This window comes from Mobula hypostoma, chromosome 3 (assembly GCF_963921235.1).
Source record: "Mobula hypostoma chromosome 3, sMobHyp1.1, whole genome shotgun sequence".
In the NCBI taxonomy this organism is placed as follows: domain Eukaryota; kingdom Metazoa; phylum Chordata; class Chondrichthyes; order Myliobatiformes; family Myliobatidae; genus Mobula; species Mobula hypostoma.
The window spans coordinates 103,152,397-103,178,764 of record NC_086099.1 but is presented as its reverse complement, the minus strand read 5'-3'; the positions used below and the strand labels follow the sequence as shown (position 1 = coordinate 103,178,764).

At 40.0% G+C, this 26,368-nt stretch overlaps 1 protein-coding gene across 5 annotated transcripts in view; it reads left to right on the top strand.

Annotated features, from left to right (window-relative positions):
• The window catches only part of fras1 (Fraser extracellular matrix complex subunit 1), a 594,524-nt gene that overhangs the window by 218,265 nt on the left and 349,891 nt on the right, over positions 1 to 26,368 (top strand). For all 5 annotated transcript variants that reach the window (XM_063043539.1, XM_063043540.1, XM_063043536.1 and 2 more), the window contains exons 4-10: positions 2,409 to 2,501; positions 3,373 to 3,532; positions 6,298 to 6,431; positions 15,201 to 15,284; positions 17,894 to 17,995; positions 22,655 to 22,846; positions 23,812 to 23,901. In XM_063043539.1, coding sequence (XP_062899609.1) covers positions 2,409 to 2,501; positions 3,373 to 3,532; positions 6,298 to 6,431; positions 15,201 to 15,284; positions 17,894 to 17,995; positions 22,655 to 22,846; positions 23,812 to 23,901 — 855 coding nt within the window. The remainder of the gene's footprint in view (positions 1 to 2,408; positions 2,502 to 3,372; positions 3,533 to 6,297; positions 6,432 to 15,200; positions 15,285 to 17,893; positions 17,996 to 22,654; positions 22,847 to 23,811; positions 23,902 to 26,368) is intronic.

Here is a 26,368-nt window from a genome sequence, read left to right as displayed (position 1 = left end):
CCTGTACAGTTCGGTAACCATGTATCATCTGAAAGAAGAACTAGCATTTAGAGCTCAATTTAGGGCAAGATGGTAGTTGCCAGCTATGACCCACAGAGCAGGGGTAGTTGTGGTATTGGTAACAGAACTTTTTAAAATGGCGGTTTTGATTCCTGGTTCACATGGATGCCACATTTACGCTGCACCATGCAGTCCTCGCTATGGATTTCCTTCCACATGAGGTGAACATTTTTACCGATGAAAGAGTAAAATTTATTCAATAGAGCAAAGCAGCCAAATGAGTGAACTGAAATTGTGCCCTGAGGCAAAACAGGATAAAATGTGTAACCTCCCATGCCGATAGACGTGAGAAGCAGAAATAAGCTTCATGTGTGATATTGAGAACAAAGCCTGGGTGGTAGGCATAATTTTTCTTTGTTGCTGTAAATGCAGACATAAACATTTTGTGCACTTTCCATTAACATCAAAAATTCTCACATTGGTCTATCAAAAAGGATTCGTTGAAGACTATGCTCACATTTTTTAAGTGATTAAGGAGTTTTGCCTCCACTTCTTGAAGTACAATCCAAGCTTTGCTTTTTTTTATATGAAGCAGATGCTCTGATGCCTGTCATAAGATTTTTTTAATCTCAGTTTACTTTCTTATTTTCAGCTTAAAAGACAATTTCAAATAATATTTTGCCTGCTATTTTTTAAACATAAATCTAAACATATATTGTAGAAGTGTTGATACAATGAATTCTGCTTCCTGAAGCCTGAAATGCCAGCAGCTTCAAGTACAGCTATTTCCCTTCAAACATTCTGCATTTGAACCAACCTGCACAACTCCAATTATTGCAACACACATAAAATGCTGGAGGAACTTAGCAGGTCAGGCAGCGTCTATGGAAACGAGTAAAGAGTCAATGTTGGGGCTGAGACCCTTCGTCAGGACTGAAGAAGGGTCTCAGCCTGAAATGTTGACTGATTACTCTTTTCGAGAGATCCTGTCTGGTCTGCTGAATTCCTCCAGTATTTTGTGTCTGTTGCTTTGGATTTCCAGCATCTGCAGATTTTCTCATGTTTGTGCAGCTCTGAAAACTACCTCAGTAGAGCAGAACTTTGACGTTTTTGCACTACAGTGGACTCATTTCTGCTAATTGTGTACTTGTAAAAATTCTGTATAAGTTTTGTTTAATTTATGTTTTTCTTGTGAATATCAAGTGTCTGATGCTATTGCAAGTAAGTCTTTATTACACTTGTGCATATGAAAATAAACTTGACTTTGACTTTACAGACTGATGATTTTAATGTTGGATTAGGTAAAGAGAGTTTCAATTTAAGTCATTGTAAATAATTTCAAGTTGATGGGTCCTTGGAGTTGTGGCTGCTGTTGAATTACCAACATGATAGTATTCCCCCAAGGCAAATATCATGTGAACTTGCAACAGAGTTGGAGCTCTTTCTTGCCTTTGATATTTTATCTCCTCATTACCTCCCTCTGAAATCCTCATTCACACTTTTGTTATCTTCAAATCTACAAAATTCTACAAAAGGTAGTGGATTTGGCCCAGTATTCAAGGGCAAGGCCCTCCCAACCATTAAAATGCTGTTGTGGGAAAGCCGCATCCATCATCAGAGATCCCCACCACCCTGGTCATGCTGTCTTCTCACTGATGCCCTCAGGTAGAAGGTACAAGAGCCTCAAGGCTCACACCACCAGGGTCAAGAACAGTTACCATCTCTCAACCATCAGGCTCTTCAATAAAAAGGGATAACTACACTCACTTGCCCCATCTTTGAAATGTTCCAACTGCCAATGATCCCATGTTAAGGACTCTTTATCTCATTATCTTATCTTCTCATTATTTATTGCTATTTATTTATATTTGCATTTGCAGTTTGTTGTTTTCTGCACTCTGGTTGATCTGTCATTGATCCTGTCATAGTTACTATTCTATAGGTTTTCTGAGTACGCCCACAGGAAAATGGATCTCTGGGTTGTATATGGTGACATGTATGTACTTTGATAATAAAATTTACTTTGAACTTTATGTCTGCCAGTTACAATGCATTTCCAGCTGGTCTCCTTCATTGTATCCTTTATTTGATAGCTTGCTGCATGAATAATCTTCAGTCCCATGGACATTAACTAGATTTGGCTTTTAATTAACAAGTGCATTCACATTATCTCCAGCTTCGTAACACCCCCAAAATATCTATGCTTCTTTAGCCAGAGGGTGGCATTTTACATACATTGTTTAATGAGAATAGCAGATGTTATCATGAATGTCTCGTAAAAGCAAGGTAAACAAAATACTTTTGCTACAGATAATGTTAAACAACTTTTATCTTAATTTATAAGTTTAAAAATTTTAGATTTCATGTGAAATATTTAACAACTGTTGTTTTACTCTTCCCATTTTAAGGGGGAAATCTTCAAAATAAATCCAAATAATTGCTGCCCTGAGTGTGCTTTGAGGACACATAACTTCTGTGACTATGAAGGACAGATTCATGGGGTAAGAGTTATTGTCATGGGGAATTGGAAATTGGATTCTGCTCTAGGGTTATCTATGATATTTAACAATATCTTGTTTGTATCCAGTCATACTTATCTTGTAAATAAGCAGTTCATCCCTTTCCCTCCCTCCCTTCACCCCCTCTCACAGTCATTAATCTTTATGCCTCTGAGACTCAGATCAGCAGAATGCTTTAATATCTGTACATTTTCAAGACTCATACCTTAGAAGGTACCATTCTCAATCGTGACAACAACTGCGTTTTACAGCAGGTAATGTGAAGGATGGGGATATAGGACATGACAGTATTGGTAGGTTTGATAGGTCTTGGTTTCCAGTGATATGGGGACAGGGTGGTGAGTGTGTAAGCTGAGTTAATGGAGGATGAAGGCAGGCCAATAAGAACACAGGAATAAACAGATCTGGCGATGAGAAAAGCATTAAGAATTTCAGCAGCAGAGGTCTAAGGTTGCGGTAGACTACAATAAAGTGACGTAAACACATACCTGATACAACAGAGAGTGCTTATCTTGGAAGAGATATTAGGAGGGAAATGCAAGTGGTTGAGTATCATGCTTATGACCAGAATAAGTTTCCACATGGAATTGTTCATTTAACCTCAGGAAGTAAATAAGAATCTGCAATGGATACTTCCACTGGACAATCCTGAGACTGAGTTGGGATGAATGATACTCTGCTTATCTGCTCTAATGACCAGCTATTTGATAAATTGTAGGCTTTGGGTAGGTGCTCAGGACTTTAACAAGAAGTCTGAACTAAATGCAGAAATATAATGTCTATTGTTTTAACCAAATGAAAAATAAGTGTAACTTAAAGAGTAACAATGCTTTTGTTACTGATGTTTTTGCAGGATGACACCGAATGGATGAGTACAGATTGTATTGTTTGTTCCTGTACCAATAAGCAAGTTAAATGTAGCTTAAAATATTGTCCCTCCATTTCTTGTGGGAAAGGAGAGACTATGAACACTCCACCTGGAGAATGCTGCCCAAAATGTGTCAAGACCGGAGGTGACAAATCAAATATTTCTGCTTGCATTACCTTAATGTTTTGATGGGTTAATTGTCATGATGTTTGTTTTACTTTGTTAATTTATTCATGATTAATTGGTAAAAAGTTAATTGAAAGAAAATAGTTGCATGAAATATTGTCAACAGAATAAGCATTTTGATATTGTTGTTTTAGCCTATGAGAGTCAGGTTAGCTCGTTTAATGATACTCTCGCCACTGAGTTAATACGTCTTCTGCTGAGCTAACTCATCCCCCACCCGCCTCTGTAACCTGATCCCCTAATCTAGATTGATATGTTTGTGCCGTGCAGAGGGAATGCTCCATTGCTCAAGGTTGCAGCTTTTCGTCAATGCATTAAAGTGAAGTCTCAGAACCTTGTTCATTTGTATGTGAAAAATGTCTTTATATGTGACCTAAGGGCTCAGAGGTGACCTAAAGGGCCTATGGAAGGTAGAGGGTGGTAGTAGATGGAGAGTATTCTGCCTGGGGGTCAATGATCAGTGGTGTCCGCCGGGATCTGTTCTAGGACTCCTGCTGTTTGTGATTTTTATAAGTGACTTTGATGATGAAGTGGAAGGGTGGGTTAGCAAGTTTGCAGATGACACAAAGGTCGGTGGGGTTTTGAATAATTTGGAGGGTTGATTTAGGTTGCAACGGGACATTGACAAGATGCAGAGCTGGGATGAGAAATGGCAGTTGGAGTTCAACCTGGAGAAGTGTGAAGTGACGCACTTTGGAAATTCAAATTTGAAAGCACAACACAGGGTTAGTGGCAGGATTCTTGACAGTGTGGAGAAACAAAAGGATCTTGGTGTCTACATACATCGTTCCCTCAGATTTGCTGTGCAGGTCGATAGGATTGTAAAGATGTATGGTGTGTTTGTCAGGGGATTGAGTTCAAGATCCACGAGGTAATGTTACATCTCTATGAAACCTTGGTTGGACCACACTTGGTATATTTGTTCTCTTGTCAGAAGGGTGTGAAAGATTCAGACAGAGTGCTGAGGAGAGTTACCAAGATGCTGCCTGGACTGGGGGGCATTTAGGAAGATGGGTTGCGCAAGCTCTGGCTTATCTCTTTGGAGCAAAGTTGGGTGAGAGGTGCGCAAGAGGATAAGAGGCATAGATAGAGTGGATAGTCAGAGACATTTTCCCAGGGTGGAAGTGACAAATACAAGGGGCAATAATTTTAAGATAATTGGAAGAATGTATGGAGGGGATATCAGAGGTAACTTCTTTACATAGAGGTGGGTGTGTGGAATACACTCGGTCAGGTGGTAGAGGCAGATACATTAAAGAAACACTGAGAAAGGCACATGGATAATGTACCAGTGGAGGGCTGTATAGGAGAAAAGGGTTAGATTGATCTTAGAATAGGTTAAAGGTCAGCACAATATCATGGGCTAAAAAGCCTACTCTGTTGTAATGTTCTCTGTTTAAATGCACCTTTTATATGAAATGTGCCTTTAAATGTGCTCATAATGTGTCCTTAATATCCAGCAGCTTCTCACAGCCATCCTACCTACTTTCCTTAGCCAAAATCATCAGTCAAAGACATTCACTGGTTTTCTGTCTTATTTTTTATCATTGGATCTTGCTGCTTGCTGCGTGCAAATCAGCTGCCGTCAACTGATAACATTCATACAATCATAAACAATTAAGTTGCTGTTTAAACACAAACTTAATTTTCATTCTAGTTTCAGTTCTTTTTTTTAAATGGAAATGTCTTCGTTAGGCTGAGGTGTGTTTGTAAAGTAAAAGCTGGACTGACCAAAACCTGATCATTTGGCCTGACCCCATGTAAACCCAGTTCTGTATATTATTTTTCATGGCTGACCCAACCTGATCATGTGGCCTGACCCCATGTAAACCCAGTTCTGTATATTATTTTTCATGGCTGACCCAACCTGATCATGTGGCCTGACCCCATGTAAACCCAGTTCTGTATATTATTTTTCATGGCTGACCAAAACCTGATCATGTGGCCTGACCCCATGTAAACCCAGTTCTGTATGTTATTTTCATGGCTGACCCAACCTGATCATGTGGCCTGACCCCATGTAAACCCAGTTCTGTATATTATTTTCATGGCTGACCCAACCTGATGCAACTAGATTCAGAGCCATTTGCGAATAAGCCGAGGATAAGATTGTTTTAGTTGCACATGTACTGCCATTGATCAAAAGCAGAGGATACCCATGGTAATATGAAATAAATAAATAATCTTAACTTGAATGATGTGCTGCACCTGGTTCCCATATCCAACCCAGCCTGAACCCAAATGTTTGATCAGATCAATCAGCTGACCTGACCACCTGCATTCAGTCATGTTTGGGTCAAGTAGTCAGACTGTAAAGTGCTCATGTATAGTCAAGACAATAGGATGAAACAAATTTTATTTTATTGAGGTACAGCGTAGAATAGGTTCTTCTTGCCCTTGGAGCCACACTGTCCAGTAATTCCCCCCCCCCCCCAAGTCCCCCCCCCCAAGTTTAATCCTAGCCTAATCAGGGGACAGTTTACAATAACCAATTAACCTATCAAACGGTACGTCTTTGGTCTGTGGGAGGAAACCAGAGCACCAGGAGGAAGCCCATGCGGTCATGGGGAGAACATACAAACTTCTTACGTGTAGCGGCAGTAATTGAACCTGGGTCACCTGTACTGCAAAGCATTGTGCCAACCACTACACTACTGTGCTGCCCTTTTTTCAAATGCTATTTTTCATTACTCATTGACTTGTATCACTTGTTTTTCTGAACAGGTTCATGTTTGTTTGAGGGAAGAGTGTACCGGGATGGTGAAGATTGGAAACTGACTGCCTGTTCAAAGTGTGTCTGCAACAATGGTGAAGCACAATGCTATACTGCAGAATGCCAGCCAGTATATTGTAAAGGGGTGAGTGGCATGCTGTTGTACTGTACATAAGAAATGTATCTCTGTAGATAATAACATGGAGCCACCAGACTTTCTACATTGATGTTCATGGTCAAGCCATCTGTGTTGTATCTACTACAGGGATAGACCAAGCTGCAACCTGCCCAGCATTTCATTACCAGATCTAGTCAATTTTCTTCCCTCTCATTCTTGGTGACCTGCTGCTTGTCATCTGTGTCTCACTGATCCATTTTATTTAGGCTGGAACTTGTAAACATTCAATTTGGAAGGACAGTGTTTCTGGTCCAGAAGCGGAACACGTTTTGCGTAGGAATCAAAGACCAATTTTTTTAAATCTTCGAACCGGTTCCAAATATAAACTGCACTCTGGGTCTTTTCTTTTTTTTAAACTGGTCAGTAACTGACTCAGCATCTCTGTGAAATCTTAATTTCTGGGGCCTGTCACTTTCAAGAGAGAAGCTGCAATAAAGCTTTTGTGCCTGCTTGCTTTCATTGGTGAAGGGCTAGAAAAAAAACCAAATTGCGTCAGAAAGTAGCCTTTAATTGCACAGAACAAATTTCATTGCATTTAGCAGCTTTCCAATTAGCAATCAAAGAAGATTAGCCTGGAGTGCGTTGTTGGAAAATGTGCAGCCAGCAATGTCTTGGCCATGGTTATGTACAATCAATCACTGTTGTCTATTCAATTTTTAAAATATAACCTTTTGATGTTTTTCTCTGAATGTTAGTTTTGGTAAGTATGTTTGCAAAACATTCTGAATCTTCTTAAGACAAGATCCATTGAGAGCTGAGTAAATTAAAATTCCTAATTTGCAGATACCTTGGCATATTACCTAATGGTGAAAATGAGTGGGTAGTCAGGGAGAGAGATTAACTAGGAAAGAGGTGTTACCAGGTGAACGCGTTGAAAGAGGAAGAGGGCTTTAGGTATGCGGTGAAGGCAGCTTGAGAGTCAACAAACTGGTTGGCCAAGTTTTGTACTACCTGAGAAGATAACTTGAGAAGAACCAGCAATTTGAATGAAATATTATGTCCATAGAAAACCCATCAAGCTTTGCAAGGATTGACATGAAGCTGGAACACACCTTGGAGTATGAACACTCTACGTTTAGTAGTCTCTCAAGGCTGGAAGTAGCGCAGGCCACAAAAATGTTGCTGGAGAATTCTAGCCTTGACCTAATTAAGAAAAAAAAGTTACATCGAGTTTTCAGCTGTTGAGAGGGAGAATTTGGGATAGAGAAATATTTTGAAGGTAAAGGAACAAGATTTCAGTGACATCAAGTGGGAAGTCAGCGCAGTCAGTGTACATGTTATGAATCTATATTTGTTGTTCAGCCTGAGGTGGCAGCTCAGAATTGAGGTAGGATGCCAGTCTTAGAAGGTTAGATTTAGATTTGTGAGTAAAAACTAGGTAAAGCCAGTCTTCCGTGAAGCCTTTCATGACTGAGCCTCTCGTGAGTATATCCCTGCAGAATCATTCACAGTCTTCCCCAGCCAGAAGCCCGAGATGAAATAGGAGATCTGCAGTCTGCTAAGGGCCACATCAGAGGCACTTGGGTCTGGCTACGAAATAAGATACAAGAAGTCCAGGTATGATCCAGGAAAGCCTTCTCATGGATGAAGTGGCAATTCCAGACTAAACTTGAATCAATGAAAGATGCTTGACAATTGTGGCAGGGCTTGAATGCTATCACCTCTTACAGAGTTAAATCAAGTGACATAGGTGACAATAGTGCTTTGCTTCCAGATGAGCTCAATGCTTTCTATGCTCACTTTGACCTTCTCAGCACAGAGGAGCCATCTCAAACTCCCAGAGTTCCCAATGACCTTGTAATTTCAGTGTCTCCAGCTGATGTGAGAGCATCCTTCAAGAAGGTGAATCCATGGAAAGCATCTTGTCCAGATGGGTACGTGATGGAGTACTTGGGACCTGTGCTGATCAACTGGCTGGAGTGTTCACTGAGATCTTTAAGCTCTCACTTTGGCAGTCGGAGGTACCCTCCTGTTTCAAGCAGGCCTCAGTCCTATTGGTGCCGAAGAAGTAGATGGTAACGTGCCTCAATGATGATCATCCATTCACATTTACTTCCACTGTAATAAAGTGTTTTGAGAGATTGGTGAAATCTGCGTTCTTAGCTACATTAACACAAGGCTGTGTGTATAGCCCCCTACTCTTTTTGCTTTACACTTACAACTGTGTGGCTAAGCACAGCTCCAGTGCCATGTTTAAGTTTGCTGATGCAGTTGACCGAATTGAAGGTGGTGATGAATCAGCATATAGGAGGGAGATTAAAAATCTGGCTGAGTAATTCCACAACAACAACCTCGTACTCAATGTCAGCAAGACCAAGAGAGCTGACTATGAACTTCAGAGGGAGAAAACAGGTGGTCCATGAGCCAGTTCTCATCAGGGAATAAAAGGTGGAGAGGGTCAGCAGCTTTAAATTTTGCTGTAAATACCAGATTCAGACACAGGGTGCAGGAGCAACACATTATATTCTGTCCAAGTAGCCTGCAAACTGATAGCATGAACAGCAATTTCTCAAATTTCCAGGAATTGCCCCCCCCACCACCATTTTCCATTCCTGGTTCCCACTCTCACCTTGTCTCCTTACCTGCCAATCACCTCCCTCTGGTGCTCCTCCCCCTTCCCTTTCTACCACGGCTTTCTGTCCTTTCCTGTCAGATTCCGCCTTCTCCAGCCCTTTATCACTTTCAGCAATTGACTTCCCAGCTTGTTACTTCACCCCTCCCGCCTCCCCATTTCACCGATCATCTGTCGCCTGTACCTCCACCCCCCACCTATTCTGACTTCTCTTCCTTTCCAGTCCTGAAGAAGGGTCTTGACCCAAAATATTTACTAGGTAACATCCTAGTAAATCTCCTGTACACCCTTTCTATGGTTTCCACATCCTTCCTGTAGTGAGGCGACCAGAACTGAGCACAGTTCTCCAAGTGGGGTCTGACCACGGTCCTATATAGCTGCAACATTACTTCTCGGCTGTTAAACTCAATCCCACGATTGATGAAGGCCAATGCTCCATATGCCTTCTTAACCACAGAGTCAACTTGCGTAGCAGCTTTGAGTGTCCTATGGACTGGGACTCCAAGATCCCCCTGATCCTCCACTCTGCCAAGAGTCTTGCCATTAATGCTGTATTCAACCATCATTTTTGACCTACCAAAATGAACCACCTTACACTTATCTGGGTTGAACTCCATCTGCCACTTCTCAGTCCAGTTTTGCATCCTTTCAATGTCCGCTGTAATTGACAGCCCTCCACATTATCCACAACACCCCCAACCTTTGTGTCGTCAGCAAATTTACTAACCCATCCCTCCGCTTCCTCATCCAGGTCATTTATAAAAATTACAAAGAGCAGGGGTCCCAGAACAGATCCCTGAGGCACACCACTGGTCACCAGCCTCCATGCAGAATATGGCCCGTCTAAAACCACTCTTTGCCTTCTGTGGGCAAGCCAATTCTGGATCCATAAGGCAGTGTCCCCTTGGATACCATGCCTCCTTACTTTCTCAATAAGCCTTGCATGGGGTACCTTATCAAATGCCTTGCTAAAATCCATATACACTACATCTGCGGCTCTACCCTAATCAATGTTTTTAGTTACATTCTCAAAAAATTCAATCAGGCTCATAAGGCACGACCTGCCTTTGACAAAGCCATGCGGAGTACTCCTAATCATATTATGCCTCTCCAAATGTTCATAAATCCTGCCTCTCAGGATCTTCTCCATCAACTTACCAACCGCTGAAGTAAGACTCACTGGTCTGTAATTTCCTGGGCTATCTCTATTCCCTTCCTTGAATAAGGGAACAACATCTGCAACCCTCCATACCACCACATTCAGTTGCAGGTACTACCCCTCTAGTATTGGGCTCTTGAACCACTGGGTATAGCATCACTCAACTTCTCTCGCCCCATCACTGAATTGTTCCCACAATGAATAGACTCATTTTTAAGGATTCTTCATCTCACATTCTTGATATTTCTTGATTATTTATTTTTTATTACTATTTTCTCTGTGGTATTTGCACAGTTTGATGCCTTTTGCATACTGGTTGTTTTTCCACCCTGTTGGGTCCAGTGTTTCACTGATTCTATTATGGTTCTTGGATTTACTGAGTATTCCCACAAGAAGTTGAATCGCAGGGTTGTATATGGTGACATAAATGTACTTTAAACTTTGGTTATATTATTAGGGTTATGAATTAACTGCTTTATTAAAATCTGCAACACATTTTGTTTCTCGTCTTTTGAAAGTAGATTATGAACTGAGTAAAGAAATTGCAAAGTAAAACTGACCTTTGTTAAGCTGCCGAAATAATGGAGATTCCCTCTTACATCCTAGTGCCATAGTTAAATATTTCTCATATCAGCAGTACACTAGGTCATTTAAAAATGTATTTGATTCTACTTGGAAGTGGAACCATTCGTAACAAAAGTAGATGCTTCTATTGATTTGTACAGGCTCACTTCTAAACTCCCTCTCACTTGACAAGACAGTTTTTTAAGTTAATTTCAGAAATCATCCTTATTATTGTGAATTTTAAATGGTGTCATCCCACAGCCAGAATATGTTTCCAATGCAGTTTTGAACAGCTTCATTAGAAAAGGCTGTTTTGAATGAGGGAGTGCACTCAGTGAAGACTTGTGTCTTCAGTTGGAGTAGGTGGGAGACCAAGGTTAGTAAAGGAAGGAGGAGCAGCTGAGGCACACATAAATGGATCTCCTCCTCAATCTTTCTGATCTGCAATGCCATTAGTGATAATGAATGAAGCATACAGCTAAAGGAATGCTTGATGCCAAAAGAGGGAGAAGACTTTTAAACTGTGGTTATAAAGTAACTAATTCCTCCTGTTGAAAGGAATAACAGTTGTATGTAGGAATGTTTCCTTTGTGAGAGATTCAGTCTTGTGTAGTTTATATTTATAAAGGTCCATATGTTTCATAAATGTCCCCTAATTCTAAAACAACTGGAAAAATCAGTATTAGATAGCTATGATTCACCATGGTTATAGTTAAATCAGTACATAGATTGTCTATGCTGAGCTGCGTACCGGGGGAGTTTTCAGTACTTTAGAAAAGCATACTTTTGTGTGATTTGGATTTAAAAATAAAGCCTAATTTGTTTTCCCCACTAGCACCATTTATTAGGTTGCTGCTTGTCTTTATGAAGTGTTTCTTTTGGAGTTTGTTGATTTTCTTTTAAAATAAAGGAAGTTTGCATAAACTTTTACATAAACCACTTGCATTTACCGTATTCATACTATTGAGTTCATCTTTGCATAGTGGTAAATAACATCTAAGTGAAAATTAAATAACATATAACAATTACAGCACGGAAACAGGCCATCTTGGCCCTTCTAGTCCATGGCGAGCTCCTACTCTCACCTAGTCCCACCGACCTGCACTCGGTCCATAACCTTCCATTCCCTTCCTGTCCATATATCTATCCAATTTAACTTTAAACGACATCATCGAAACTGCCTCAACCACTTCTGCTGGAAGCTCGTCCCACACAGCTACCACTCTCTGAGTAAAGAAGTTCCCCCTCATGTTACTCCTAAACTTTTGCCCTTTAACTCTCAACTCATGTCCTCTTGTTTGAATCTCCCCCACTCTCAATGGAAAAAGCATATCCACGTCAACTCTATCAATCCCCCTCATAATTTTAAACACCTCTATCAAATCCCCTCTCAACCTTCTATGCTACAAAAAATAAAGACCTAACTTGTTCAAACTTTCTCTGTAATTTAGGAGATGAAACCCAGGCAACATTTTAGTAGACCTCCTCTGTACTCTCTCAATTTTATTGACATCTTTCCTATAATTTGGTGACCAGAACTGTACACAATACTCCAAATTTGGCCTTACCAATGCCTTATACAATTTCAACATTACATCCCAACTCCTATACTAAATGCTCTGATTTATAAAGGCCAGCATATCAAAAGCTTTCTTCACCACCCTATCCACATGAGATTCCACCTTCAGGGAACTATGCACCATTATTCCTAGATCCCTCTGTTCTACTGCATTCTTCAATGTCCTACCATTTACCATGTATGTCCTGTTTTGATTAGCCCTACCAAAATGTAGCACCTCACATTTTTCAGCATTAAACTCCATTTGCCATCTTTCAGCCCACTCTTCTAACTGGTCTAAATCTCACTGCAAGCTTTGAAAACCTACTTCATTATCCACAATGCCACCTATCTTAGTATCATCTGCATACTTACTAATCCAATTTACCACCCCATCATCCAGATCATTAGTATATATGATAAACAAAAATTGGTCTAAAGAATATATATATTTTAAAAACCTAGTTTTTAGTTGGCTAAGTCAAATGATACTGCATTGTTCTGGAGTCATCAAGTCAAATTCAGGAGAGGGGCTTTATACCGAACATCATTAACGCTGGAAAGTAACATAATGCCTTCAAAATAAAGTCAGCATTGTTGCTCTGGTATCACCAGACAGGAAATAAATCCAATATAGTAATTTTCAGGGCAAAATGTACTTAAGGTAAACAATAACTTTGTATTCAGTTATGTAACATGACCAAGTAGTAATTAAAAGTTAACAAATGTTAGACTATTGTTGTTACCTTGGTACCAATATTTGTAGCAGATGAATAATGTCGAGTTGTAATGGTATTTCATGTCTTTTTTAAAACAGTCTGTTCCAGCAGTTGGTGTTGAGGTGAAGTGTCAGTGAGAACCCTATGAAGGTTTTCTCTTCTTCCCAGTATTATCTGCAACTGTTGGTTATTCTTGGCTGATTTAATAAGTTAGGAGGAATCAATGCCAGCCCAATTTCTACATGGACTGTCAGAATGAAAAATTTGATGGGCTAGCTTTTTTGACTGTGCACAGATAGCACCTTGGAATTCATTCAGTATTCCAAAATAACTTGTAATTGACCTGTATAGTAGGAAAGAAGATAATAAGGGTGAATTGAGAAATTATTATCCTTTGCAAATTCTTTTCCATAATAAATTTCAGTTATTCTATCTTACTGCCACATAGTGTATTCTGAAACTTTCCTCCTGTAAGTTTGCAATTACTGTTTGCAGCACACTTGGGTGGAATTTAGCCAAGTGTTATAACCCAGGGCTCTTTACAGAATCTTTCTTGTAAGTTGGCTGTAATTTCCAGATACTTTGGCCATGAAGTTCTGGTTCAGGAATAGCAACTTATCTCAGTAGAGAGACTGGCTAAGAGGTATGCAGTATTAGGGGATTTATAATCTTTAATTAACTTAGTTTTCTTAAAAACAATTTTAAAGCATGATAAATATTTAAATATTTTAGTAGTTTTACTTTTAAAAGTATTAGCTATTTTTTGATTTTTAATAGTTTGGAATAGTTTTGAATATTACAAAGTTATTTTTGTCAGAAGTAAAAATAGGTGATTGGGAAGAATGATGTGGCGTGGTAGCTATTCAAAGATTCTTCCGCAGCTTCAAAAACTGTACTTGCTCCATTCCAGTCCTGTGATGGGAGTATATAATAAATATCGTGCAGCATCAGGACTACTTCGGTCTTCAAGCTGACCTGGTAGATTTCAGAAAGGTCATGCTGCATTAGTGAATGACCAGAGTGTTGGAGTTTGATGTGATCAACAAGTTCTGGTCCATAGTTAACATCGACCCTGCAGGTATTAATTTTTTCCTTACCTTTAGCCCTTTTGGATTTGCACTGGCACATTTTACCCATTAGATCACCATAAAAAAAAAATGACAATTCTGAGACGTGCACTGAACGTAAATGAATGTTCCACTGGAATTCAATTGGTTGAAATGTTGCACATGTAAATTCTGGCTCTTCCTTCTCCTTAATTTATAAATAATTTTATAGGTTTACTGCTGGCCATGATGGCTACTTTTCTCTAAATGCCATTTTCTCTGAATGACACAGACACCCCTCAGAAATCTCCACAGTATCTTGAAAAGGTGAACTACTTGCACTGTTCTCATAAGAGAAGTATGACAACACAAAAATATAGCATAGTAACATAAAAATTCTAATTAAATTGATACTTAACAAGAATTTTGCAGGATGGAATGTTAAAAATCTTCTGAATCCAAACAGCATTAATGCTCACAAGGCTTCTGAAAACTTCACTAAGTTTATGGTGGACAAAGAAGAGAAGTCCACAGAAAATTAAAATCACAGGACAGACAACCCCATGTTACAGTTGCTTAGGTTACAGAAATTGTCTTTTAATGAATTAATAAATCAGGACTGAAAATTTTTGAGATCAGAAATAAAATTTGCTCTCATGGAATTTATATAGAATACAAATGAGTTGTCTATTGATGCATGAGTCATTAACTGACATTAATACAAAGGAAATGAGAGGAGGAGATCTACTTCCTACTGCCAAATAGAGAGCTGAATTACCCCGAACATAATGCTCTGGTCTAAAGTGTCAGTGTTAATCTGCAGAATAAAATGAGATTGGTGATTATAAAAATACATTTATGAACAAGCTTTCCAATGTAAAGCAGAATGATTAGAGTAAAGAATTTTTGCTTAGATTGGAACCTGCATTAGCAGGATTGATAGAGGCGAAGCCAAAATTTTTCTTAATTAATCAACAGTCACAACTTCAATCTGAATGTAATTGTCTGAAATTCCTGTTATTGTCATTTAGAATTTAAATATTAATAAATGAAATTATTATCAGTCGTATATCCATCTACGGCTGCTTATTATTATTTTTTGTCTCTGCCAACTGTAGGATGAAGATGTGGTATTGCAGGTTGGAAAGTGCTGTCCTGACTGTCTGCCAAAATCCTGTTCATTGGCGGGGAAGGAGTACAAGGTAACCTTGAAGATGAACTGCAAGTTTTGGCTTTATGTTCATGGGCCCACTTCCAAGTCAGACAACACGACAAACCAGTCTTTGATTTCTTGCAGCTTTGTCTGCTACTTTAACAGTGGTTAGAACCTGATTTAAAAAAATTTTTGTACAAGTTCCTTTACCTTAGCTTGTATAATATATTCAATAGGAACTAGTTGCTTTTCAACCCTGGCTGAAACATTTGCTGTGTGATTTCAGGCAGATCTTCAAAGTTAATTTCATTTCAATTGATTTCCAGGTTTCTGATTTAGCCGTGAACTTTGCAGCAAGTTAATTGCATGGAATAGCAGTTTGTCAGTTTTGTTTCTGTTTTAAAGGCTGTGTGCATGCCTTTTCTAAGTTAGTTAGCTTCCTACACATCCCTTAAAATGTTTACTAGTGCACTTGTGAAGTGCACAGCTTTTCCAGAATTGTGTCTGAAGGTGTCCTTTCGAGTGTAGCCTTTTGTCACTTTGATGCTATGTTCGCCAGTCTAATTTGAATAAGAATCAGAATCAGGTTTAATACCACCAGCATATATCGTGAAATTTGTTGTCTTTACAGCAGGAGTACAATGGAAACATGATAAATATAGAAAAAAACTGAGTTACAATAATTATTTATATGAACCTTAAATAATTAAGTTTAAATAAGAAGTCAAAATATAATGGAGGTAGTGTTCATGGGCTTAATGTCCATTTAGAAATTGAATGGCAGAGGGAAAGGTGTTCCTGAATTGCTAGGTGTGTGCTTTCATACTTCTGTACTGTAACAATGGGAATAGAGAATGCCCTGGGTGCTGGGGTTCCTTAATGATGGACGTCGCCTTCCTGATGCACTGCTCCTTGAAGGTGTCGTGTGTACTACGGAGGAGAGTAGCCATGATGGAGATAATTTTACAAGTTTCTGCACTGTATTTCAATCCTGTGTAGTAGCTCTCCCATCCCCCCATACCAGACAGTGATGCAGCCAGTCACAATGCTCTCCACGGTATATATGTGGAAGTTTTCAAGTGTTTTAGTTGACAAACCCCTAATGAAATATAGCCGAGCTGATGTCTTGCCTTCTTTACAGTTGCATCAATATGTTGCGGCCAGGTTAGGTCCTCAGAGATATTGTCACCCAGGAATTTGAAATTCTTCACTCACTCCACTTTCGATCTCTCTATGAGGATGAGTTTACGTTCTCTTGTCTTACCCTTCCTGAGTCCACTGTCAGCTCTTTAGTTTTACTGGCATTGAGCGCAAGGTTGTTGCTACGACACCACTCAGATGCAAAATATTGCGATAACTCTCATCATTCTGTGTCCAGAGTAGAATCCTATGATGCTACAAACTATTAAATTTTTTTTTAAAGAGGTTCTTTCATGTATTCAGGCATTTTATTGGAAACAATCTTCACTGCTAATTATGCTCTGGAGAAATGCCAGATTATTTAAGGAAGCAGTTTTTAATGAACATCACTCTTGTAAACTAGAACATTTTGATATAACTAACTGGAATGATATTGCAGCAATGCAAGTATCAAGTTCAAGCTTAATTGTCATTCAACCACACTCATGTATACAGGTAATCGAAACAGTGTTCCTCCTGGGCTAAAGTACAAAACACAGTACGTACAGTAACAAATAGCCATGACTCTGCAAGAACAAGCATGTAGCAGTTCCTTATCTCATGCTACATCAGCCGCAGATGAAGGCATTCCAGCTTGTCTTCCGGGGGCGAACATTGGGAAACAGCATCAAAGAGAGAGCCAGCCTTCAGGGGCCAATTCCCAACCCAGCACAGATTCCAGCGTGCCCATCACACTTCTGTCTCCGCCCTCCCCCCCCCGCCACCCCACTCCCCTTCCCACCACGTCTGATGCCTCCTTCTTTGCGTAGCTGTAACAGGCGACTGTGCGGCTTGAGGGCCTGAAGCGCACAATAATGGAGGCCACACAGCTTCAGTGATGATGATGACGATGACGTTGACTCATACCTGAGAGGCCAGCGTCGGGCATTTTCATGCCGTACAAGGGGCGGATCGGAAGGCTGTGTGGGGCGCCAATCCTCGCACAGACATTTCGCAGTATTATTTTACAAGGCCAAGTTGTGCGCTTGACATCAACCTGGCACGGATGGAAAGCGCGCTCGGGAGCGGTCTGTCACTGAATCAAACTCGGGAACCTCTGTTCTCGAGCCCGGCGCTGATCTCACTGCGCTACCAACCAACCATAAGTCTCCCCAGTGAACCAGTGAACTGGATGTAGTATTTTGTATTACCAATGTCCAACAGGATCCTGCAATCACAAGAAAAAAATGTTTAGGACAGACATTTGCACCATTTGTTGGACCTGGAGAGGCCAATACAATGATTAAAAATGTCACAACTCAGATGTTTATAAACACTTTTGGAGGTATATGTTAGAAAAAGAATCTAAAATATCTTATATTACATTCAACTAGTTGCTTTTCAATTGGGAGCAAGTAAAGAAATCATTAACACCCTAATTGCCAGATAATTCATTCCATTCAGTGTAATTATACTACAGGGGGTCTGGTGAAAAAAAGGTTGAGTATCTCTCTTGATAAGCCGTTCTTTGTTTTGCAGCATGGTGACCAATGGGAAAAGGATGAATGCACCAGCTGCATATGTGACCGTGGTGAAATAAGATGTTTTACGCAGGTGTGCCCAGCACTGACTTGTGAAAAGGTAATGGCAGGTTGCTGTCCTCGAGGAAAAAAGTGTGACATTTTAGTGACATTACTGAGTAGATTTTAGTGTTATTTCACCTGAGTTCAGGAGAGTCAGATGTGCTCATTCGAAAGCTTTCCAGGATTTACGGCATGCAATCCCACTATGTGACATCTGGCATGCATTTGCACATCCCCCAGACTATTTTTGTAGGTGTCAGTACAGTTCGATATTTATGCGAGTGAGCTAGTCTAACAAAGATCTCTTCTAAGTGGTATGTGGAAGAGAAGTGTGCTGCCTCCCCAGATGTGCTTCTTGGTAATTAGCTCCAATACAAATCTCACTGACATCATTTAAGCTTCTGCTAAAACCTGCAGCAGCTGTGTCAGAGACCTCCCACTTCAATGCACTTCTGGGAGTTGGTCCTAGGCCCTGAAATATAGCAATTTAAATATACGTCCTTTATGCTGTTAACTCTATGTTTCCTTTGGGTGCATTCATTAGTAACTAAAAATGAACTAATTGAACCTGAGATGGGTTGAGATCAGATCGGTTTCATAAATGAATAGCCAGCTCCAACATTCAGTGAATGTTGTTCTATTTAAATTGCTGCTATCTAGACTTTGATTCTGAGAAGTCAGTGTTTTTCAATCATGTCCTTGTACTTCAGCTGCTAAAGCTTTCTCCCACATATGCATGAACAACTCAGTTGATTACTGTGTATCTGGTAAAAAGCAAAAATAGATAGCAGATGCTGGAAGTCTGGAACAAAAAGACAAGGTGTTGGAACAACTCATCGGGGCAGAGCATCTGTGGAATGATAAAGCAGCCTGCTTTCCTCTTCACGTTTGCTGCATGACTTGCTGAGTGTTTCTGGCATTTTCTATTCAAGGAGTTTTCATTAATGTGAAGAGTTGAATTGTAGTTGCTAATCTTCTGGAATCTGGTCTGTCTTACTGCCCATTATGCTTCTGGTGATTAGGGCAGCAGTGAATGTCCTCCATCTCTGGTGGTGTTCAGGGCTTCCTCCATCATGTCGGTAGCTACCTCTCAGTTTTCACTACCGTTAGTCATGCTAATCCCGGGTGGAGACCCAGGAATACTGTGACACTCAGCCGGAGAAGGATTCTTCATTGTTGTTTCCGTATAATTTTGTTATACCTGTCTGAGTTTTTAGCCCTGAGCTGGACCTCCAAACCTGGAGGACCAGACCAGTGGACCACTCTTGGTCTGGCCTCTATCCTTTGACCTGTTTGGCATGGGTGACCCTACCAAGAGCCAAAGCATAAAGCCCTGACTCTAAACAGCATAGCTGTCCAAGTCATTGAGGCATGCAAGCCTCCAAACCATGACAAGGTTGAGATCCTCTAGAGGGAATCTGGTCTAAAGCTCACCAACCTTGACAGGTACTTGAACAAAAGACAAATATGTGCTTCAATCTGGTAATCATAGGTAAGAGCAGCAATATCAATTGACTACTGTACTTGGGGGTTTTCTATAGGAAACAATGGTTAAATGACATTAAGCAATCTTCACCTTTACATCATGCAGTGATATGTTTTGCAGGGTGCATAGCGGAAGGATTTGTCATAACAATTGAGGGACATGTTTTGGCTGTGAACAGCTTTAAACGCTCCCACCTGTCGTTTGATATGGCTAACCTAGCAGATGGGCCTATTGAGGGTTTCCAAAACATTCCATGCCCTCACCTGTCCAGTAATTACAAATGCTATGACTTTGAGAGTTTGGGTGGTAACTTCAGATTGGTGTGCCTGTTTGATTTTGGAGAAGTTTGTGAGTTTGGTGAGGTGTAAGGCACAAGGAAATGCTACAATTCAACCCACTTAACTGTTTTACTAATCTTGTTTCACTCATGTGTTGAACAAACCCAAGAGTTTGAAGAATAAAAGGGAAAGTAATTTTTACGCAAACGTTTGAAATACGTAAGGGGAGGAAAATTTGTCATTCTTTCTAATATTCTTGTTTTTTTCTGATTAGGGCTTTAATGCATAGGTACATTTTAGAGTCTGAGTCTTGGGCACTACAGCAAGGATGCAGGCCTTTCATCCCAAACATTCTATGCCAACCACTGTGCCCGTCCAGCTAGTCCCAATTTCTTACGTTTGGACCATGTCCCTCCAAGCTCCATTACTCCATATCCCTCTTAAATGATACTATCTTACCTGCCTTAACCGCTTCTTCTGGCAACTCATTCCAAATGCTCAGCAGCCTCTGTGTGGAAAACCTGTTCCTCAGATCCTTTTAAAATCCTTCCCCTCTCACTCTATCTCGTGCCTCCTTGTTTTGAACTCCCCTACCCTATGGAAAAGACTGCTACCATCCACCTTAACTACAGTATGCCTCTCAAACTTTAAGTGCTTCTTTAAGATAGTCCCTCACTCCCCAACACTCCAAGGAATAAAGAATAGCGTAGCCAACCTCCCCCTATGATTTAGGCCCTCTAGGCATGGCAACATCCTCATAAATGTTTTCTGTGCTCTTTGTGGTTTAACTGTGTCTTTCCTATAACAGGGTAACCAAAACTACACACCATACTTCAAGTGAATCCTCACCAACAACTTGTACAACTGCAACATAATGCCCAAACTGCTATATCCAATGCCTTGACTGATGAATGCCAGTGTGCTAAATACCTTTTTGTTATCTTGTCTACCTGTGTCACCACTTTCACCAAACTGTGCATTGTACCTCTAAATCCCTCTGTTCTTTTACACTCTGTCGTTCCCTACCATACGTAGTATAAGTCTAAAATGTGTGCAATAACTTTTCACACACAAAACCATACTGACTCCTTCTAATCAGACTCTGCCCATCCAAATGTTGGTAGATCCTGTCCCTCAGGATTCCCTTCGGTAACTTCCCCACTGATGTCAGGCTGATTGGTTTGTAGCTTCCTCACTTGTCCTTGCTACCTTTCATAAATAACAGAATGAGATTAGCCACCTTCCAGCCTTCAGCAACTGCACCAGTGGCTAACAATAAAGCAAACATCACCACAGGAGCCTCTGTAGCTTCTTCTCTTGCCTTCCACAAAGTTTGATGATGTACTCATCAGGCCCTGTGGATTTATTTACCGTAGTGTGTTGCAAGGCTGCCAATACCTATCCCAGTAATATGAATGTTCTCCAAAACGTCTCCTCTTGTTTCCCTTATCTCTTAACAACCATGATTTTTTCTTCAGTAAAAACTGAGGCGAATTATTCATTGTAAGTCACAAATATCCTGTGGCTCATCATAGTTAGCCCTGCTGATCTCAAAAAGGACCTACCCTCTCCTGACCCATTCCCCCAGACCCTTTCTTTTACTCATGGAACCTCTTGGGATTTACCTTAACCTTACCTGCAGTTCTATCTCATATCTTCTCTTTGCTCTTCTGATTTCCCTAAGAGTTTTCTGAATCTTGTTATAGTCATCAAGTGATTCACTCATTTCCAATCTGCTAATTGTATTGTATACTTCCCTCTTTTTCTTGACCAGACCCTCAATATCTCTTGTCAGCCAAGATTCCCTAAATGTTCCATGTTTACCCTTCACCCTAACAGGAACAAATCACATATCACATGCTTAAAAGCCTCACATTTGCCATTTGTGCCGTTCCCTGATAATTATCCAAAAATTAGTCCTGCTCGAGTTTAGAACTCCGATCTGTGGACCTGTTCTATCATTTTTCATCACTATATTAAAACTAATACTTTTAAATAGATGCAAATAGATGGGTAATGCAAGTCATAATCAGCAGTACCTTCCATTTCTTAGTGCTAGATTATCATCAATTGGTATACAGAATTTACTGGATGTAACAATTTTAAATGCTTCCTGGTGGCTTCCAAATATACTCAATACTGTGCAATATGGCAGCTCTAAAACAATAGCTAGAATATATTGAGATTACGTTATCACATAAGTATTACAATATAATAATGATCAGCAATTAACTAAAGAGATTAAAACTTGTCCAAAAGGCATTTTTGCTCTGTCAGAATATCAAATAGTCAAATTTAATGTGAGCATTTTTCTATCCATTCATAAATTTAAAATCCATTAACAAAAATTAGTTTTATACTGTATGTATTAAAAGGAAACTTAGCTGGAATACATTTTCAAGTTATCATATATGTGACAAAATAAAAGAGTCTTCACAAAGCCAAAGCATTCAGCTATGTTTGGTGAATTGAAATGATAGAATGTCTCAGATTTCAACAGCTCTGGACTTATTTCTTGCCTGAAGAATTTCTTGGGCCCTGGAAAATTTGAATAGCTTAAAAAATCTTGAAGTTTGCAAGCTCAAGCAGATTAATGCTTTTTCTGTATTACTTGGTGAAGATGGAGAAGATATATCTCTTTCCAGTTATAAAAGCTGGCATCAGTCAAAGTCAGTCCCTGTCTTCAATCTCACCAGCCTCTGATTTCTTACTCTTTCTGATCTCTGCTCTTTTTGATTCCTGGTTTCCTCTTCTTTGCACCTTAGCTTTGGTTTGGTACTCAAGGAGGAGCCTTCATTCAACTTGGAATCACTTGGTCTTCCAGTTGCTCAGATCTATTCTTTCTAAATCCTACCCCACCCCCCCCCATCCTTCTCCCTGCATTTTGAAATCTCCTCAAGATGCCAAAGGAATCTAACTTTGATATCCTATACCAATATTTTTATATCTACAGGGGCAGAGTAAAGTCAAAAGATTTGGACGTTGCTGTGAGGAATGTGTGCTTGGGAAAGGACATTGCCAGTATGAAGGTGTCATCAGGTACCATGGAGAGATGTGGAATATGACTGGCTGCGAGTTCTGTATGTGCGAGAAAGGACAGGTACTCTGCCAAACAGCAGAGTGTGCCAGGGTGGAGTGCTTGTGGGTAAGGAGCTCCCTCTGCCTGTCTTGTTGAAAAATGATGGTGTGGCTCTGATTCTTTCAATTTGAATGACCTCTTATAGAAATAGTAAGATGCTGAGTTCAGTGGTTGACAATTATCTTCACATCATGGAACTAATGTGGGTAGACTTCTGAATTACTTTGTTTTAGTATCGTCTTGTGCACAGAAGAAGGGAGGAAACAACTTAGAATAATAAACGTTATTTATTACTAACAAAGGCACTGCATGCCCAGTAATTATAAGAATGGTGTCAATTATTCTTACACAGCAAACGATTCATGGTCCCTTGGTGTTCTCACACAGAGGATATTGTGCCTTTAACTTCTTATGTTAGACTTAGAAAACTACTGAGTCTTTGAAGTACACCGATGAATGAATCCCTAAAATATTTAAATGAGTAGAGTAATCCTTGAGTTGCTGGATAAAAGTATCATTAGAACATGCAATTAGGATGTAAGGTGCAGTCATGTAGAGTCCTTTTGAACTTGCTCATTAGCAATATTATGTCTTTTATTGATCGCATTACCATTTCACACACTTGGTCAACCATGGATGACTTTAAGGATTTTTACTACCTTATCTTTTCAGAATTGTATAATGAAGGGCCTGTTCTCTATTGACACTCCCAACCCCTCCAGAAGAGAACAGGGCATTTGTTCAGCAATTAAAACTCCACTGTGAAGTCATCCTGCATTTCTTATTGTATCTCTGCATGTCCAAAGAATGAGTTAATCTAGTTTAATTTGGGCTGCTGCTGTAAACTGCTGTCTATATGCTAATGACAATCCTACCCAACATACTAACCTCTTACTGCAGTGGTGAAGCAGAGGTACCAGAACCCAGGGCCTAATATATACATTAATGTACACCCTAGTAAGTCTGTATTTACAAACACTGGTGATTGTGGTAATTACCTGATTTGAGTAAATCTTTGTAATCATCTGTAGGATGAAGAATTGCTGCATTTGCCTGGAAAATGCTGTCCTGAATGTGTGCTGGTGACTAGTTACTGTGTTCATGAAGAGCAAGGCGCAGAGGTGGGTACCATGAAATTGACACTATGCTCAGAAATACAATCAAATGCCAGGTGTTTGAATGGTGATAGCAGTTCTAAACATAAGCAATAACTAGTCTTGGTGAAACACATTTAATGAGGAAAAAAATGGATTGATTTGCTAAATGAAACGTGTCCAGGAAGTAACTCACAGAAAATGCTGGAGGAACTCAGCAGGCCAGGCAGGAGGAACTCAGCAGGCCAGGCAGCATCTAGGAAAAGAGTACAGTCGATGTTTCGGGCCGAAACCTTAACTATTTCCCAAATGCACATTTTAAAAAATTTAGCACAGTTTTAATTTTTTTTCTTACTTATTGCCCATTATGCTATTGGTGCTTAGGGCAGCAATTTAGGTTCCCTATCTCTGTCTATCCTTGGCCATCTTCTCTATTGTGTCCCAGGTGTGGTTCAGGGACCTCAGTACTTTTACACACAGATATTAGAGGGATTCTTCATTGCTGTTTCCGGAACAATTTTTTTTTGACTTGTCAGGGTTGTTAGTCCTGAGCTGAACCCCTGATCCTGGAGGACCGGTGGACTACTCTTAGTCTGGCCTCTACTCTTTGGCATGGTTGGGAGTTCCACCAATAGCCAAAGCACAAGGCTCTGACTCCAGCCAGCATAGCTCTTCAGGTCATAGAGGCAGGTACGTCCCCAAACCCTACAACAAGATTGGAGGAGCCTGCAAATTCCTAGCTCATTTATTCATAATATGTGATACCTAGTCCTGGTAATGTGCCATTGTGGGCTTGTTCCTAATATATATTAGGACATCAATTGATTAATTGATCAACTAACTAACTATTTATTTAAAATTTATTTTATTTATTATTTATTTTTAATTTTTTTTCTCTCTTCTATATTATGTATTGCATTGAACTGCTGCTGCTAAGTTAACAAATTTCACGTCACATGCTAGAGATAATAAACCTGATTCTGATTCTGATTCAGGACCCATTTTTATATCCCAGAAAATACTTGAGAGTTTGAGTAAGGCCTCAGCCGACAGGAATCCCACATTTGTGCAGCAACTCATGAGCAGTTACTTGCTTCTCTTTCCATCCAATACAACCCTTTTGTCTGGATATATCATTCAGCATACAGGGCTGGAAACAAAGCCAGGCTGACTAAAGCAAGAAAACCAAGTTGGCACTGGGGAAAGCCAGCCTACTCAACAAAGCCAAGCTGGAAACAGTGCAGGCTTACTGGTGACTTATAGTTGTGATTAACTTTTGCCAGTTGAAACTTTAAGTAGATTTCAGCTACACTTAAAATGTCCCTCTGTTTATTGTCAAAATATAACTGAAGTGTAATTAGTCAATTAATCTTTTTGATCTTGCAAAGTACAGTTCGGTTTAAAAAATATGTAATTAGCCGTGGATGGGTTTGGAGTCAAGCTGTTGGAAAGACAATATATTTAGACTACTGATGAAGGGTCTCAACCTGAAACATCGACAGTTTACTCTTTTCCATTGATGCTGCCTGGCCTGCTGAGTTGCTTCAGCATTTTGTGTGTGTGTTGCTTGGATTTCCAGCATCTCTTGTGTTTGGTTTTAGACTACTTGCTAAGTATTTCACCTAGTACACTGCTTCTTCACCAAGTTGCTTTTTTGGGGGTCACACTGTAGCATAGGAGTTAGCGTAATGCTATTACAGCGCCAACTGTTGGATCGGGGTTCAGTTCCCAGTTTCGCCTGTAACGAGTCTGCACACTCTCTCCACGATGTGTGGGCTTCCTCTGGGTACTCCAGTTACCTCCCACATTCCAAAGACACATGGTTAGGGTTCATGAGTTGTGGACACTGGATGTGTTCCCACACTTGAAGGCTGCTCAGCTCAAATCTCGCGGAGATTTTTGATGTAAATCACACGTTTCTCTGCACATGTGACAATCAGGTGAAACTCTTTTCCTTGGTCACAGTAGTCTTGGTTGAATCAATTCAGTAGTATCCAGAGGAGAGCTAATAGTGAATGGATTTTCCAAATTATTGGGCATCTTTAATGGGAAACATGTGACTGTAGAAGTACCAGCACCTAATTTCAAACCCATTCTGCAGAGACACAGATCAGTTATTTGAATATGTGTCTGATGGCGACCAACCTGTTGGTATCTTGGTTTTTCGTGCCCAGTGTGTCACCCAGGCACACCACAGATCTGGGTAGCAGGCAAGAACTGAACTTTTGCAAATCCATCGGGTTCAACTTTACGACTGAATTGTCCTGATTGTTGTAATTGGGACATGGTGTAGTGTTGTGGTCTTGTGCAATGTAACTCCATCGAATTGGTTGAAATTCAACTCCATCGGTTGAAAGACCATGGACGACCTTACCATCCGTTTAGTTGTGATCTCTCTGACATTCAGAAATAATGAAAAATCAAATAAAGGTTTCATTTTCTTAAAAAAAAATTAAATACTAAACAAATCCTAAACACTAAGAGCATTCAATAA